The sequence below is a fragment of the Mytilus galloprovincialis genome, chromosome 7 (assembly GCF_965363235.1).
Source record: "Mytilus galloprovincialis chromosome 7, xbMytGall1.hap1.1, whole genome shotgun sequence".
Lineage (NCBI taxonomy): Eukaryota > Metazoa > Mollusca > Bivalvia > Mytilida > Mytilidae > Mytilus > Mytilus galloprovincialis.
The window spans coordinates 11,715,670-11,728,327 of NC_134844.1; the positions used below are offsets into that span (position 1 = coordinate 11,715,670).

The following is a 12,658-nucleotide window of genomic DNA, read 5'->3' on the forward strand; positions in this document are numbered from 1 at the left end:
AGTTTATTCAAAACCAATAGCAATGCTATGGTTATATTTAGAAACTATAACAATTTATTTCAAATACGAGCAGAGGCAAGACTTCAAATTGACATACTAAAGCAATTAAAAACATCATCATGCCAATTTTACCATATTTTAAATCTTTTCCTAATATAGACAATTCCTTTTCTCATTTGTTGACAATCATTGAACAAATGCGTTTACATACATCAATAAAAGTAATGAAAGTTCTAAAATTTCGAATCTAACATGACATTAGTTTTCTTAAAACCAATAAAAGTAATATGGGTGATAATGGTTCTCCCTGTATCACACCTTTTTGTACAGGGAAAATGCTAGCAAAGTTTTCTTTTAACTTTACAGCAGCTTACAAAAAAGAAATTAAGATTAAGAATAGTTTACAATGAATACCACATCAATCAAATTCAAAGAAAGAAGATTTCTATTTAGTTGGTCAAAAGCATTTCATAATCTATAAAACAGCAGTACATCTTTTTCTTTAATCCGAAATATTTATTAAAAATTGAATGTTAAACAATTAAAGCATCTGTCGTGCCATGAAATCAAAGTGAGCATATATTACAATACTTTATCGGCCAATAACACGAAAAAATAAGCCTTTCGTTTATAACTGAACACTATTTTTGCAGACACAATTACTTAATGGGATACCGCTATGATTATCGGTAATGTTTTAATGTACTGGATTAATATTTACTAAATAACACTGCTTATAGACATTTAACCACATATACACATAACATTGGTAGACGAGGCATTTTTGTTATATTGATAATCTGCTTTTATATATCAAATGAAATATATTTTCTGCTTTGAACAGCAAGTTATGTTTTGAACGGGAAGTTAATCAAAGTCAATTATCATATCTTTTTCTTCCATCTATCTCATGATATTTTGTGGTTACGCAACAGCTCGATTAAAATTGATATCTATTGTTATTTTCATAAACCTAATGTACAGAAAAGTAAAGAACACAATCCTGGCTGGTTTTTTCTGGTTAAAAATATGATGTGGGCATGCATTTTATACGCCTACGTTGGACAATGCGTTACCAGAAAATTCCAACAGTGAATATAATTAGTCTTTCGTTTTATGTCAAAATATTGTCAAAGTGATACATTTACTCGGTAAATTAATAAATTAAACGGTAGTGGTTTCTAAATAAGAAAAGTATTAAAACTTAAAGTGAGTGCTGTTTCCCTTTTGTAATGATATTGAAAGTGTATAGATACCGGAGTTAAGCAATTTTGTTTACTTTAATTGGGTGCAAATGCCATCTTTCCATTTGTATATGGAAAGTGCGTGGAGATAAGCGGGAATATAACTAAGTTATTCTATATTTGAAACGTTTTTCAGAATTTCCAATTAAAATATATTTCCGAAGACATGATTTGATAAAAAATACAAGATTGTATCACTTCTGAAGTATTTTATCATTTACCTTTTCTAACCACTTATCGCCATAATGTCAAAAATAACAATCGTTTAATAAACTGTCTTTACTAGGCGATTTCCGACATTTAGATAAAAAGTCTTCAGATGTCTTCTTCTGGTTAAAAGATCGCCGCTTCAACTTCGTTGAACAAGAACCCTTAGCTATTTTATTCAAATTCTTCGGTTATAACAGAATAGTTGTCAGTACTCATATTTATAAGATGATTACAAAAAGCAGACGTCTTCAAATTACCATTATCGTTCTTATTGCCTTTTAAAAACAGTTTCAGATTGCGTTAACTCCAGTAGTCAATTCGACTTGGCTTTGTTTTTACCTTGGGTTTAATCATTTCCGTTGACATACACCGATCATTTGATTACTGTAAACTAGTTTTCGTGATTAAAATACGAATAGTAGTCTTATTGATGAGAATTGTAGTTAGTGGAGGATGTAAATGATCAAAGTTAAGCTAAAAGACAAACAGTACGATTAGGAAAATTTAAAAAGAGAGAGCAAGGAACAAGCTTAGTCCAAACTAACGATAATTCACATATAACAGATCTAGGAGAAATCCTACATCTCACAATGACAGGTTATTTGACATATAGCATATTATCATACATAGAAAATAAAACGTATGTATTTACGTAGATACTTATAACTTCTTATAATTTGAAGGCAATTTTTAAATTAATAATATGCTTATAAATTGTATCCGTTGGAATATTTGCTTCTTTATTCATACTAATCAAACTTACATATACAGTAACTTGTGATAAGAAAACATAAAATAAAATCAAGAGATGAGTCCTGATTTGCACATCGAAATAAGTCCCTTATTTTGATTTTAACAATTATAGAGAGTTTGTCTTTAAGCAAGATGAAATTGATTTAGACTTTCTTGCATAATAGTATGCATTGAACATGTTATTTCTCATGCCGTTATTCTTTCAACATCACATACTCCGACTTTTTGACCTGAACCACAGTGATTAAGTTTATTAACACTTGTCAAGTGCTATTAATGGTACAGTTTACATGCCATCTCCTTTAAACACATCATTTATCGTCTTACTTAATAGTATTACTTTAACAAGGACATACTTTTTTCTAGAAGAAGAAAATGTTTTATTTGAATTAAAAGGATCATAAAGATTAAAAATTAGTCCTTAATATTCCTTAAAAATTTCAGATATGATAACAATTGCCATCAATAAAAATGGAGGTAATATGATGTATTAGCAGAGAAAACTATAATCATACATTTCATAGAAAAAAGATTTATACGCATACAATCTTTTCTAAGTTCATTTACTCTTATAGAAAACCAGTACCATGTCAGTTTTTAATAGCGTTCTTACCATATGTTTAACTCAATACACCGTGTTTATTTTCTTTTCCAGAGTACGATCATTAAACATAAGCCCCACACCCTCGCTGGCCGAGGATTTACAACAAACAAACAACGTATCAGTAAATGCATTCTCACTACCAGGACAGTCACCACGTGTCATCAGGGCTATATTACCACGTGACGAGACTTGTGAGGATGATGATGCGGATGAAATTGGTAATTGAATATTAGTCCTCCATACAAATAATTGATGAATTTCAATAGTTTTCAAATAAAAAAAATGTGACTTTTATCTCTGAAAAAAAAACCCATAATCTTTCTTTAAAGCATTTTAAAACCAAATATATGAAAAAATAGATAGAAAAAAATGTGATGAGTTTATGTTTAGTCAAAGACAATTTGAATAATTTATACTGCACAGGAAACAAACTAAACACAAATGAAACGACAAGTGTTAATAAACGTATGGTACAAGTTTTTGTTTATTTTATATTTTATCTGGTTAAGCAGACAGTGGGCATTCTACCCTTCGAGATCTAAATGATGATTCTGATCCTGAAGGTCAGAATCCTGATGACGATTACTATAGACGATCACATAACAATAGAAGACATCGGAGAGAATCTAGTTATATACGAAAAAATGAGGTAATCAAGTAGTTAAATATATAATAGACCGCTAGGTACTATTTGACTTTATATTTGGTAAACAGTGATGAATTGTAAAGTGCGAGAAATTTTTGTCCGTAACACATTTACTAACTGTTTGCTCAATTTTTTTCAATATGTTGAACGAATACGAACTTATTATTTTCTTCGCAAATTTCTCCGTTACTACTGAACAACACAAGTTACTTCATATATTTTTGACAGTAATGAGTTATAACTGGTGAAATGATTTTGGATTGTAAGAACCTTCTTGTTATTTTTCAAATTCATTGAATTGCAGAGGAAATGCCAAAACCCAAGTACAGCAATGCTTACAATTTCTCATATTTCTTTTTTTACATATGACGATCTTGTCTTTAAATCGTATCTGTTGCTTTCAGAATTCAAAACTAAAAAATGAAAATTTAAAAAGAAAAATATAACCCTCAGATATAACCAAAAGCATCTGAATTTTTAATAGGAAAATGATTCACATGATGAGGTCGAAACAGAATCTGAAATGGATCAGTTACATTCTAAGCCCATAAGAAGATACGATCCCGTCAGATTAAGTTCCGGAAGTAATAGCAGCAGGAAGTCACGGACACGGTCAAAGAACAGGGATAGGGATAGGGATGCAGACCATGGAGGCAGATCATCACCCGCCATTCATAGACACAGCTTGATACGAAAAACCAGCAACGGCTCTCAAGAGGTACCTAAATTAAATGAAATGCATTTTTTCTGTACTCTTTTTTACCAAAACTTAAATCTCAAACAATACATAACAACAGTTATGAGTAGACAATTAATGACATAGATATTATACATTTCGGTGTTAAATACTATAGTTTTATTTTATTTATTTTCACAGAGAAGTGCAAATAGAGACCCAGATAGAATGTATAAAATTGTGTTGGCTGGAGATGCAGCTGTTGGAAAATCTTGTTTCATAATGAGGCTGTGTAAAGGAAAATTTGTTAGTAATCTCAGTTCTACATTAGGTAAGTAAATCGTATTCATTATTTGATATGGTTATGTAACACAACAAAACATATAAACATTTTGCTTTTGTTTTATAAATGCTCTATGTTTGGAGATTACTCGCGTCCTCCATTATATTTTGTGTCTATATTGATTGATTGATTGTTGGTTGCTTGACGTCCAGTGGCAAATATTTCATGCATATTCAGGACGAGAACAAGTTCACAATAAATACAATAGGTAGGTTGATACAATAGAGGCCATCTGGGATGATGGTCTGGGAAATTTGGACTGCTACTGGAAAATGAGGGTATATTGGATAGAGACAGAAATTTTGCCTTGCAACAGGCCACCTACGGACCCCTCAAAGAGTTGTTGCAAGGTTTCTTAACGTGCAAAGAGCGTGGCACTCTCTTTACACGAGGCATCGGATTTAACGTCCCCCTTCTGACCGGACGTGACTGCGAACTTGAGACATCCCGCACAGCCAAACGGACGCCCCACTTCGGACAGCGTTTTACTGCCGGTCGGGAGAAGACCAAGTGACCATATTTCTATACCCCAGTCACCCTTGGGGGATTGTGTCTATATGTTTTGCCCGAGGTTAAGTATATTAATATAAGATTCACTTTCTTTAATGGTAAGATGGGTGTTATATGTTTATTATGATTTTTTAGCATGTTCACAGAACGACTTCTCTACATTTTCATGTACTTTTTTTTTGGCTTTCAAACTTTTTTTCATCAGAGCGTCACTTGTTAGTCTTGTGTTGACGAAACGCGCGTCTAGCATATGAAATTTTAAACCTTGCACCTTTTGTTAGCTATTATTCGTGTGTTTCTCTGTCCTATATGTTCTCCCATTTATTTGTATTGTAGTCTTATCATGTAATGTTGTCATTTATTGTTATATTTAACATTGCCATAAAAGCGGGAGGTTTGACATGCCAAAAAAAACCCAGGTTAAACCCACCATTTTTTGTACCACGTCAGGAAAATTTACCATATTATAGTTCGTTTCTGTGTGTGTTACTTTTTAATGTTGTGTTTCTGTTGTGTCGTAGTTCTACTCTTATATTTCATGTGTTCCCCTCAGTTTTAGTTTGTAATCCGGATTTGTTTTTTTCTCAATCGATTTTTGAATTTAGAACAGCGGTATACTACTGTTGCCTTTATTTATACTCTTTCTTTGATACTTAAAATCTTACAACAAATTTCAACGGAACGAATTGTAAGAGATCTTAAATATTTATACACAAAGTTTGAATATTCCTGTATTTTGAATGTATATTTATACACAAAGTTTGAATATTCCTGTATTTTGAATGTTTCAATAAGTAATTTTTTAAAAAGATAATAGTTATTTCAAATACATTAACTTATAATTGATGGACATCCTTTTTCACAGGTGTTGACTTTCAGACAAAGGTTCTAGAGGTAGATGATAAAACTGTAGCTTTACAACTGTGGGATACTGCTGGCCAAGAAAGGTAACCACTTTTAATATTTAAAAAAAAGGTAATGTAAAAATATAGTCAATTTTATGATTATTACAAATTACAAAAGTTGCATTGTAAAATATCATCATAAAGAACAAATATATAGACGATATCACATTACTAACGTAGTCGCATGCAAATTTAAAAGGTATAAAAAATAAGAAATTGCACATCCTGATACAAGTAACAAGGTCTAAGAAGTTGAGTTTTTGTCAACAGATTTAGATAAAATGGCAATAGTGAGGCGGATAATAAATGAGAAAATAGTTACATCGAAATATGTTCATATGCAGCAGCAGTTCTAATCTAAATTACTTTTCCAGTAATTTCCTTGATTTGGTAGTTTATTTATTATAAAGAAATAAATATAGCTTAATGTTATTATTTCAGGTTCCGAAGTATTGCTAAATCTTATTTCCGTCGAGCTGATGGTGTGTTCCTTCTGTATGATTGCACATATGAGCGATCATTTCTTAGTATCAGGGAGTGGGTTGAAGCAATCGAGGTACGTGTGTCTTTGTAAAGTTATGAATTCAATTGTGTAAAAGTGTATTTTAAAAAGTAACAATACAATTGATACACTATAGATATCTGAAACTATTTAGTTCTAAATTATGTTTTTACTTGTGAAAAAAACACGAAGCTTTCATTAGTAGAACTTCTTAAATTTTGATTAAGATTTATCACACAAGTGTTAAAAGATAGTTATCAAATTAAAAATGGAAATTTCAAGCACTAAGTTGATGAAATAATGATATTATTTTGAAAGTAATTTATATTTATATACATATAGGATGGTGCTCAAAAGAAAATCCCAATAATGTTGATTGGCAATAAAACAGACATGCGACCAGAAGCAGAAAAACAGGGAAGACGTGTGGTAACTACCAGTGTTGGACAAAAGTTGGCAAAGGTAAATTAGCAGTAAAGAGTAGTCAATGGTTAGCCATGATTAATATTTACATAAATTGACAAGGATAACAAAAATCGACGAAGTTGATCATGAAAAAAACTGCTGGCACACAAGTATTTTACGGTGTTGTTGTTTTGAATTTTGCCATAATCTTTTGTATGTTTTTGTATGCCATTGTTTTACTTTACTGTATGTACTTTCAACTACAAACACTCAATTGTTGGTGTCTTGGTTAGATTTATTTGTATGATTAAGGTTTATGTACCCTTCTGTAGCCATTTTTGTACGAATTTTTTAAACATCAATTGCATCAAAACTGCAGATATAATGAATAATAGAGACAGGCCATTTTGAACATATACTAGGGGGAAACTTGATGCAAAGCATTATTATTTACTGTTGCATTGCATTTAATAGAAAACGAGTACTTTGTGGCAAACAAACCAAGATTTTTATAGAAAATCCACAGCCTTTAATAAAGAGATTTTTGTTATAAAATTTGAAACATAGATTACTCACTTGCTTTTCTATGATGTGCTAGTGTTTATTTTTTACAAAAAGTTCTAACCAACCTGTAAATTCCAAAATACCTCGTGCAGAGTAACTAAAGTCGAGCGCACTCTAAAAGGTGTACTTGATTTGGTCCATATTTTTATTTGTTCTAACCAATAACTACATTAATAAACTTTGTTTTAAGGAAATCAATGCTAGCACTGTATGCAATAACCCTATATCTATCGGTCATCTAATTGCCAAATATGATAGAACAAGGATGAAGGCTATGGATTTTCTATAATATTTCCATATGTTTATCATTGAAGCAACACAAGGGTACATAATCCTTAATGGAGTTTTGAAGGCAATTGTGTTGTATGCCTGCTTTTGGTTGCTGGATCCCAATTATTGAAAAGTTAACCAATTATGTCAATACATGTTACTGCAAATAATTGTCATGTATGTGGGAGGTTAAACTAGCAATGAAACCAGGTTTAACAAAAAAAATCTTCGGGAAAAGTCAGGAATATTTCAGCTAATTTCCATTTGCTCCGTTGGTTTATACTGCTTAGCGTTTGACTTTGTTAGGTTTCATCGACATCTTAACTTGTCAATATATTTTGATGTTCAGTATTTTGTTAATTTTGTTTTCAACCTGCTGGAAACCTGTTTTTTCTGTGTAGTAAGAAAAACGGACACGAAAACATGTTTCCTCATGGTGTTGGACAAAGTGTAGTTAAGAGGAGAGAGTATGCTAATGAATTTTATAAACAAATAATTTCTGATGAAGATGCAAAAAATGGTTAGAAAAATGTAGAGTTTGACAGACAGGAAATACTACGGCTGATCACGATGATGTGTTGATTTCCTTAAAGTATTTTCAATGATACATACAGATATTTAGACGAATTGTATTCTACTTATAATTCAGATGTGTTTAAATACACAAATCAAATTCATCCACTTTCCTAAATTCAAAGTTTAAAAAAATGTCAATTGTATGGTCATATTCCTAATTTAGTTTATAACAACAGTATAGAAAGGGTTTTATATGACTATTGCTGTATATGAATGTAGTAGGTCAGCCAGTAGTGAGGCACAATAAGTGCCTTTTTGACAACTGACAGTTTATTGAAATAACAATCTACCAAACTCGACATATATGTTGTGGATCATAAAGTCGAGCATTTTAGTAATATTTTCTCCGACAAAATTGTTTTTGTTCATTAAACCTAGAGATTTTCAATAACCTTAAGATAAAAATGTTTATATGCGATTTCCATTTTTGATAGAAAAAGAAAAGTCTAACGAGAAAAAGTAGATCTTCCAAATGGGTTAATTCCATTGTCACTGAACTAGTATACATATTTGTTGAAGGGTCAGCTGAAGGAAGCCTCCGGGTGCGGGAGTTTCTCGCTACATTTAAGACCCATTGGTGGCATTCAACTGTTGTCTGCTCTATGGTCGGGTTGTTTTCTCTTTGACACATTCCCCATTTCTATTCTCAATTTTATTAGAAGAACTTCTAGACGAGCTTTATTTATATTGTTTTACCCGTGGATGTTATTAAGTTTTAGTATATGTGCTCCGATAATATCATCCGGGAGAATGAATGTTACTTTTTTTAGGTATATAATACCCTATTGTGGAAAAGGGTTTGTGGCTTCCTGCAGTTTAATAGCGATGTCTTTATAAAATCGATAGTGGATTACCGTTTCGTTTACGAGAACCCAACATTGCCTTTAATTCATACATGTTTGCTAGGATATGTTTTCAAAACTGGGTAGATACATTATTTAAGATGATCATATATAATGAGATAGTACACAAAACTGAGCTATAATTATTCAGTGTACATGATTTCGTTACCTACTTTTTCACTCATAAAATCTTATGTTGTAGGATGTCAGTGCTTTATTCATAGAAACTAGTGCTAAAGATGGCTCTAACATAACTGAGGCAATAACCGAATTAACAAGGTAAGAAATTGTCATTTGAATTTAACTTGAATGATTTGTGAAAAGGATATAATTGTTTTTGACGTTGAATGGTAATTATGATAAAATGACCAGAAGCACATTATATTAGCTTTTAAACTATAATCAAAACTCTTTTTAAATATGTTTTCTTTCAAATATGCAATATTTCATCACAGTAAAATATTATTTGAATAACTATTCCTCTTTAGGTTAATGCGAGCAAACGAGGACTTAGAGGTCAAGACAGTTGGGCTTCAGCTGCATGAAAAACCAGAAGACAAAAGAGCATGCTGCGGACGTTGACATTTTGGAATATACATATATTTATGTGCATCAATCATACACTTGTTAAATGTAACACATGTACAAATATCATTTTTATTTAAACTGGTAAACATATCATATTTCAGACTAATGAAGGGTATGAGACCTAGTATTGTAATACATGGGTCGGTTACAAGCATTTATTGTTTTGAACTTGGTGTAAATATTGTTAATATTTTTGTGTCAAATTTTCATTACGCAATAGTGCAATTAATAGTCTTCCAATTTATTTCATTCTTTGGTTTATCTATTTTGATTGTGAAGAATCAAATGTTTGGTTTTGAGATAATCTACTTTTAAGATCAAATCAAGAGCTACCAAGGTAGCTATAAAAACCCAAAATATTGAATAGAAAAAGACACAACCATGTCCAAAAAAGGACGGAAAAGAAAAGATGAACACTCCTTAAAATATGTAGCTTGAGCTACACCAACTATCCGAATGATCGGTTGGAATTTCAGGTCCTTTGGATGTTGATCTGCAAAGCATAAATCTAGGAAGCTATAAGATAAACTTTATTGTACAGTATTCAGCAAAGAAAATAATTATATGCTCATTCTACGCAATAGGTTGTTAATAGTGTTACATATATTTATTTGCAAAAATATAGCTTTATCTAATTTTATATAATTACTGTACATAATATAGAATCAATTGCCACAGTCATGTAAATAGAAAAAAAATGTTTAAGTACAAGACTTAAGTTGTTGGATGATGTTGGAAATAGTGTTGGTTTGAATTATATGTACATTCTTTATTTTGTGATAAATACTGTTTATTAAGTTATTGTAAATTTTTATTTATTATTGTTTTGCAAAAATAATGTTCACCTAAGAACATAAATGAAAACTTGTAAATTATATTCCCTGTTATTGCCTGGTGAACAATAGCAAAAATTAAGGAAATTTTTATTGTGTTGCATACAAAAAGAGTGTTTACACAATGTCGAACATCAAAAATATTTGAAAATGAACTGCACTCTCAAGCTCGTGCAATATTTAGTGCAATGACCTTGATATTATTATGTCGACTATTTTAGGTTTCATTAATGTTATGCCCAAAAGTTTTCCAATACATCTGAAATGACAAACATAAATTGAAGGAATAAGTTCTTCGAAATATGTTGAATTATCACTGTTGCTGTCTTTCATTTAATGGTTTTACTTATGAAAAAAATATCAATCAATCAATTTAGACATTAAGCTCCATTCAATTCGCCACTCAAGAATTTTGATTATTATGGGTAAGGTATTTCTTTTTATCCCAAAAAGAAATCACGTGGCGCTGTCAACGTATATTTGTTCCGCCTAACAGAAGTTCCAATGGAATCTTTGTTATAAACATTGTCATAATATCTATTCCTGTTGGAACAAATATTCTTTAACAATTATTCCGTTAAGAACATATACTGTAATATTTATTCCTGTGGAAATAATATTCCAGAATATATTTTCCTTTTGGAACTTATGTTATGAAGGAACTTTTATTCCGTGACAGCTCTTTTCTATTGATTAGGGTTAGTTTTCATAAATTGAGGCAATACGAAACTGTGCAATGAAACCATATGACATATAATGGACATTTGTCTCTTGCAACTGTCCTTGAAAAGCCTGACTGGTCAGTGCTTACAATTAACAAGTTATTATTGTGATAACCGTTATTTGTTCTGCTTCACCCTTTCAGGAAGGATGAGGTGAATTACTTTTGTTGTTATTTATCTAAATGTATATATCATCTATTGTAATGCATTGTTATTTGGGTAATTGTTACTGAGAGGAAACTTTCTGAAAGTCTTTCATATATCAGCTTATCATTAACATTATTATCCTTACATACATTTTGTTAGATTTCTTTGATCTTTTGATTGTTGTTATGATTGTAACTTTGTTTTGAGTTGAACACAACTGTAATTTAAAAAAATTAAACAAAGACATTTTACACAGTTATATAGTTCATATCATTAGAAATGTATGTAAAATATGCATTTAAACCTTACCAAACTTTTAACTTGCATTTTAACATTGTAACAGTGCTGCTGTTATGTACTATAATACATTATATTAGAACTAATAAAACAGGCTTCTAATACTAGTTACTGATCTAGCTCGTATGATTTCGTCGTTTTCGTTACGAGGCCTTCATTGCTGAAATAATCAAGTAGAGATACGAAAAACATATTTTCTGACTAACTAGTTTTCACTAAATGCCACAGAGAAAAGTCGATGACAAAATATTACCTACTTTCTATAGAGATGATGATTCATTTTCTTTTTTCTCTGGTGTTAGACTTTTATAATATATAATGTTTATCAAGAAAAAAACATTTAAGCGATTGCTAAATGATTTTGCAAACAGATACACATTACAAGATGAATGCTATACATATTTTTTTCTCTTTTTTTGCATGGAAGAACTCGGGTATGTAATTCTACGACAGAGTAGCAGCTTTTAAAAGTAAGGGATAGAACATTGTGGCATTTATAACATTCGGTAGAAAATATTATTTTCGTATCGCTCCTTGATTAGACTGATTTTTATTTATAAAATTTAACTCGAAACACTCTTTGAGAAATGGTTGTATTGAAATTATAAGCTATTTTCACAATCCTGGGTGTCTTTAGTTACTCATGTTTTATATTTCATGTTTTAGTTGTTGCTTCAAAGCATAAAAAGAGAAATAAATGCTTTCCTTATATGTTTTTTTCTTGTGTTTAGCTACCATTTGTTTGCCTTCACCTATAGTTTTAGTATTTTTAGATCCCTGCTTTTAGGATATTGAAGTTATTCTTATTTGCATACCTTTTCTGAATGAATGCATGAAGATTAGAATTTACCTCGTTTCATTATTAGAATCTAATTATCCATTTATTTTTATGAAAAAGCATTAAGGTGGCATTTCTTTAAGATTCAATATTCGGATATCTAACGTATCTCAAGTTTGAATTGAATATGGAAATAGGGAATGTGTCAAAGATAAGACAGCCCGACCAAAGAGGAGACACCAG

General features: G+C 30.8%; 1 protein-coding gene across 8 annotated transcripts in view; it reads left to right on the forward strand.

Moving 5' to 3' along the window:
* Positions 1-12,348, forward strand: part of LOC143082311 (ras and EF-hand domain-containing protein-like) — a 40,972-nt gene extending 28,624 nt beyond the window's left edge. For 5 of the 8 annotated variants that reach the window (XM_076257945.1, XM_076257944.1, XM_076257943.1 and 2 more), the window contains 10 exons: positions 654-689; positions 2,863-3,029; positions 3,321-3,460; positions 3,942-4,175; positions 4,335-4,464; positions 5,852-5,933; positions 6,333-6,447; positions 6,736-6,855; positions 9,253-9,329; positions 9,539-12,348. In XM_076257945.1, coding sequence (XP_076114060.1) covers positions 654-689; positions 2,863-3,029; positions 3,321-3,460; positions 3,942-4,175; positions 4,335-4,464; positions 5,852-5,933; positions 6,333-6,447; positions 6,736-6,855; positions 9,253-9,329; positions 9,539-9,632 — 1,195 coding nt within the window. In that variant the 3' untranslated portion in view covers positions 9,633-12,348. The remainder of the gene's footprint in view (positions 1-653; positions 690-2,862; positions 3,030-3,320; positions 3,461-3,941; positions 4,176-4,334; positions 4,465-5,851; positions 5,934-6,332; positions 6,448-6,735; positions 6,856-9,252; positions 9,330-9,538) is intronic. The other 3 variants (XM_076257946.1, XM_076257947.1, XM_076257949.1) reach the window with 3 other exon arrangements.
* The last annotated feature ends 310 nt before the right edge of the window (positions 12,349-12,658 follow it).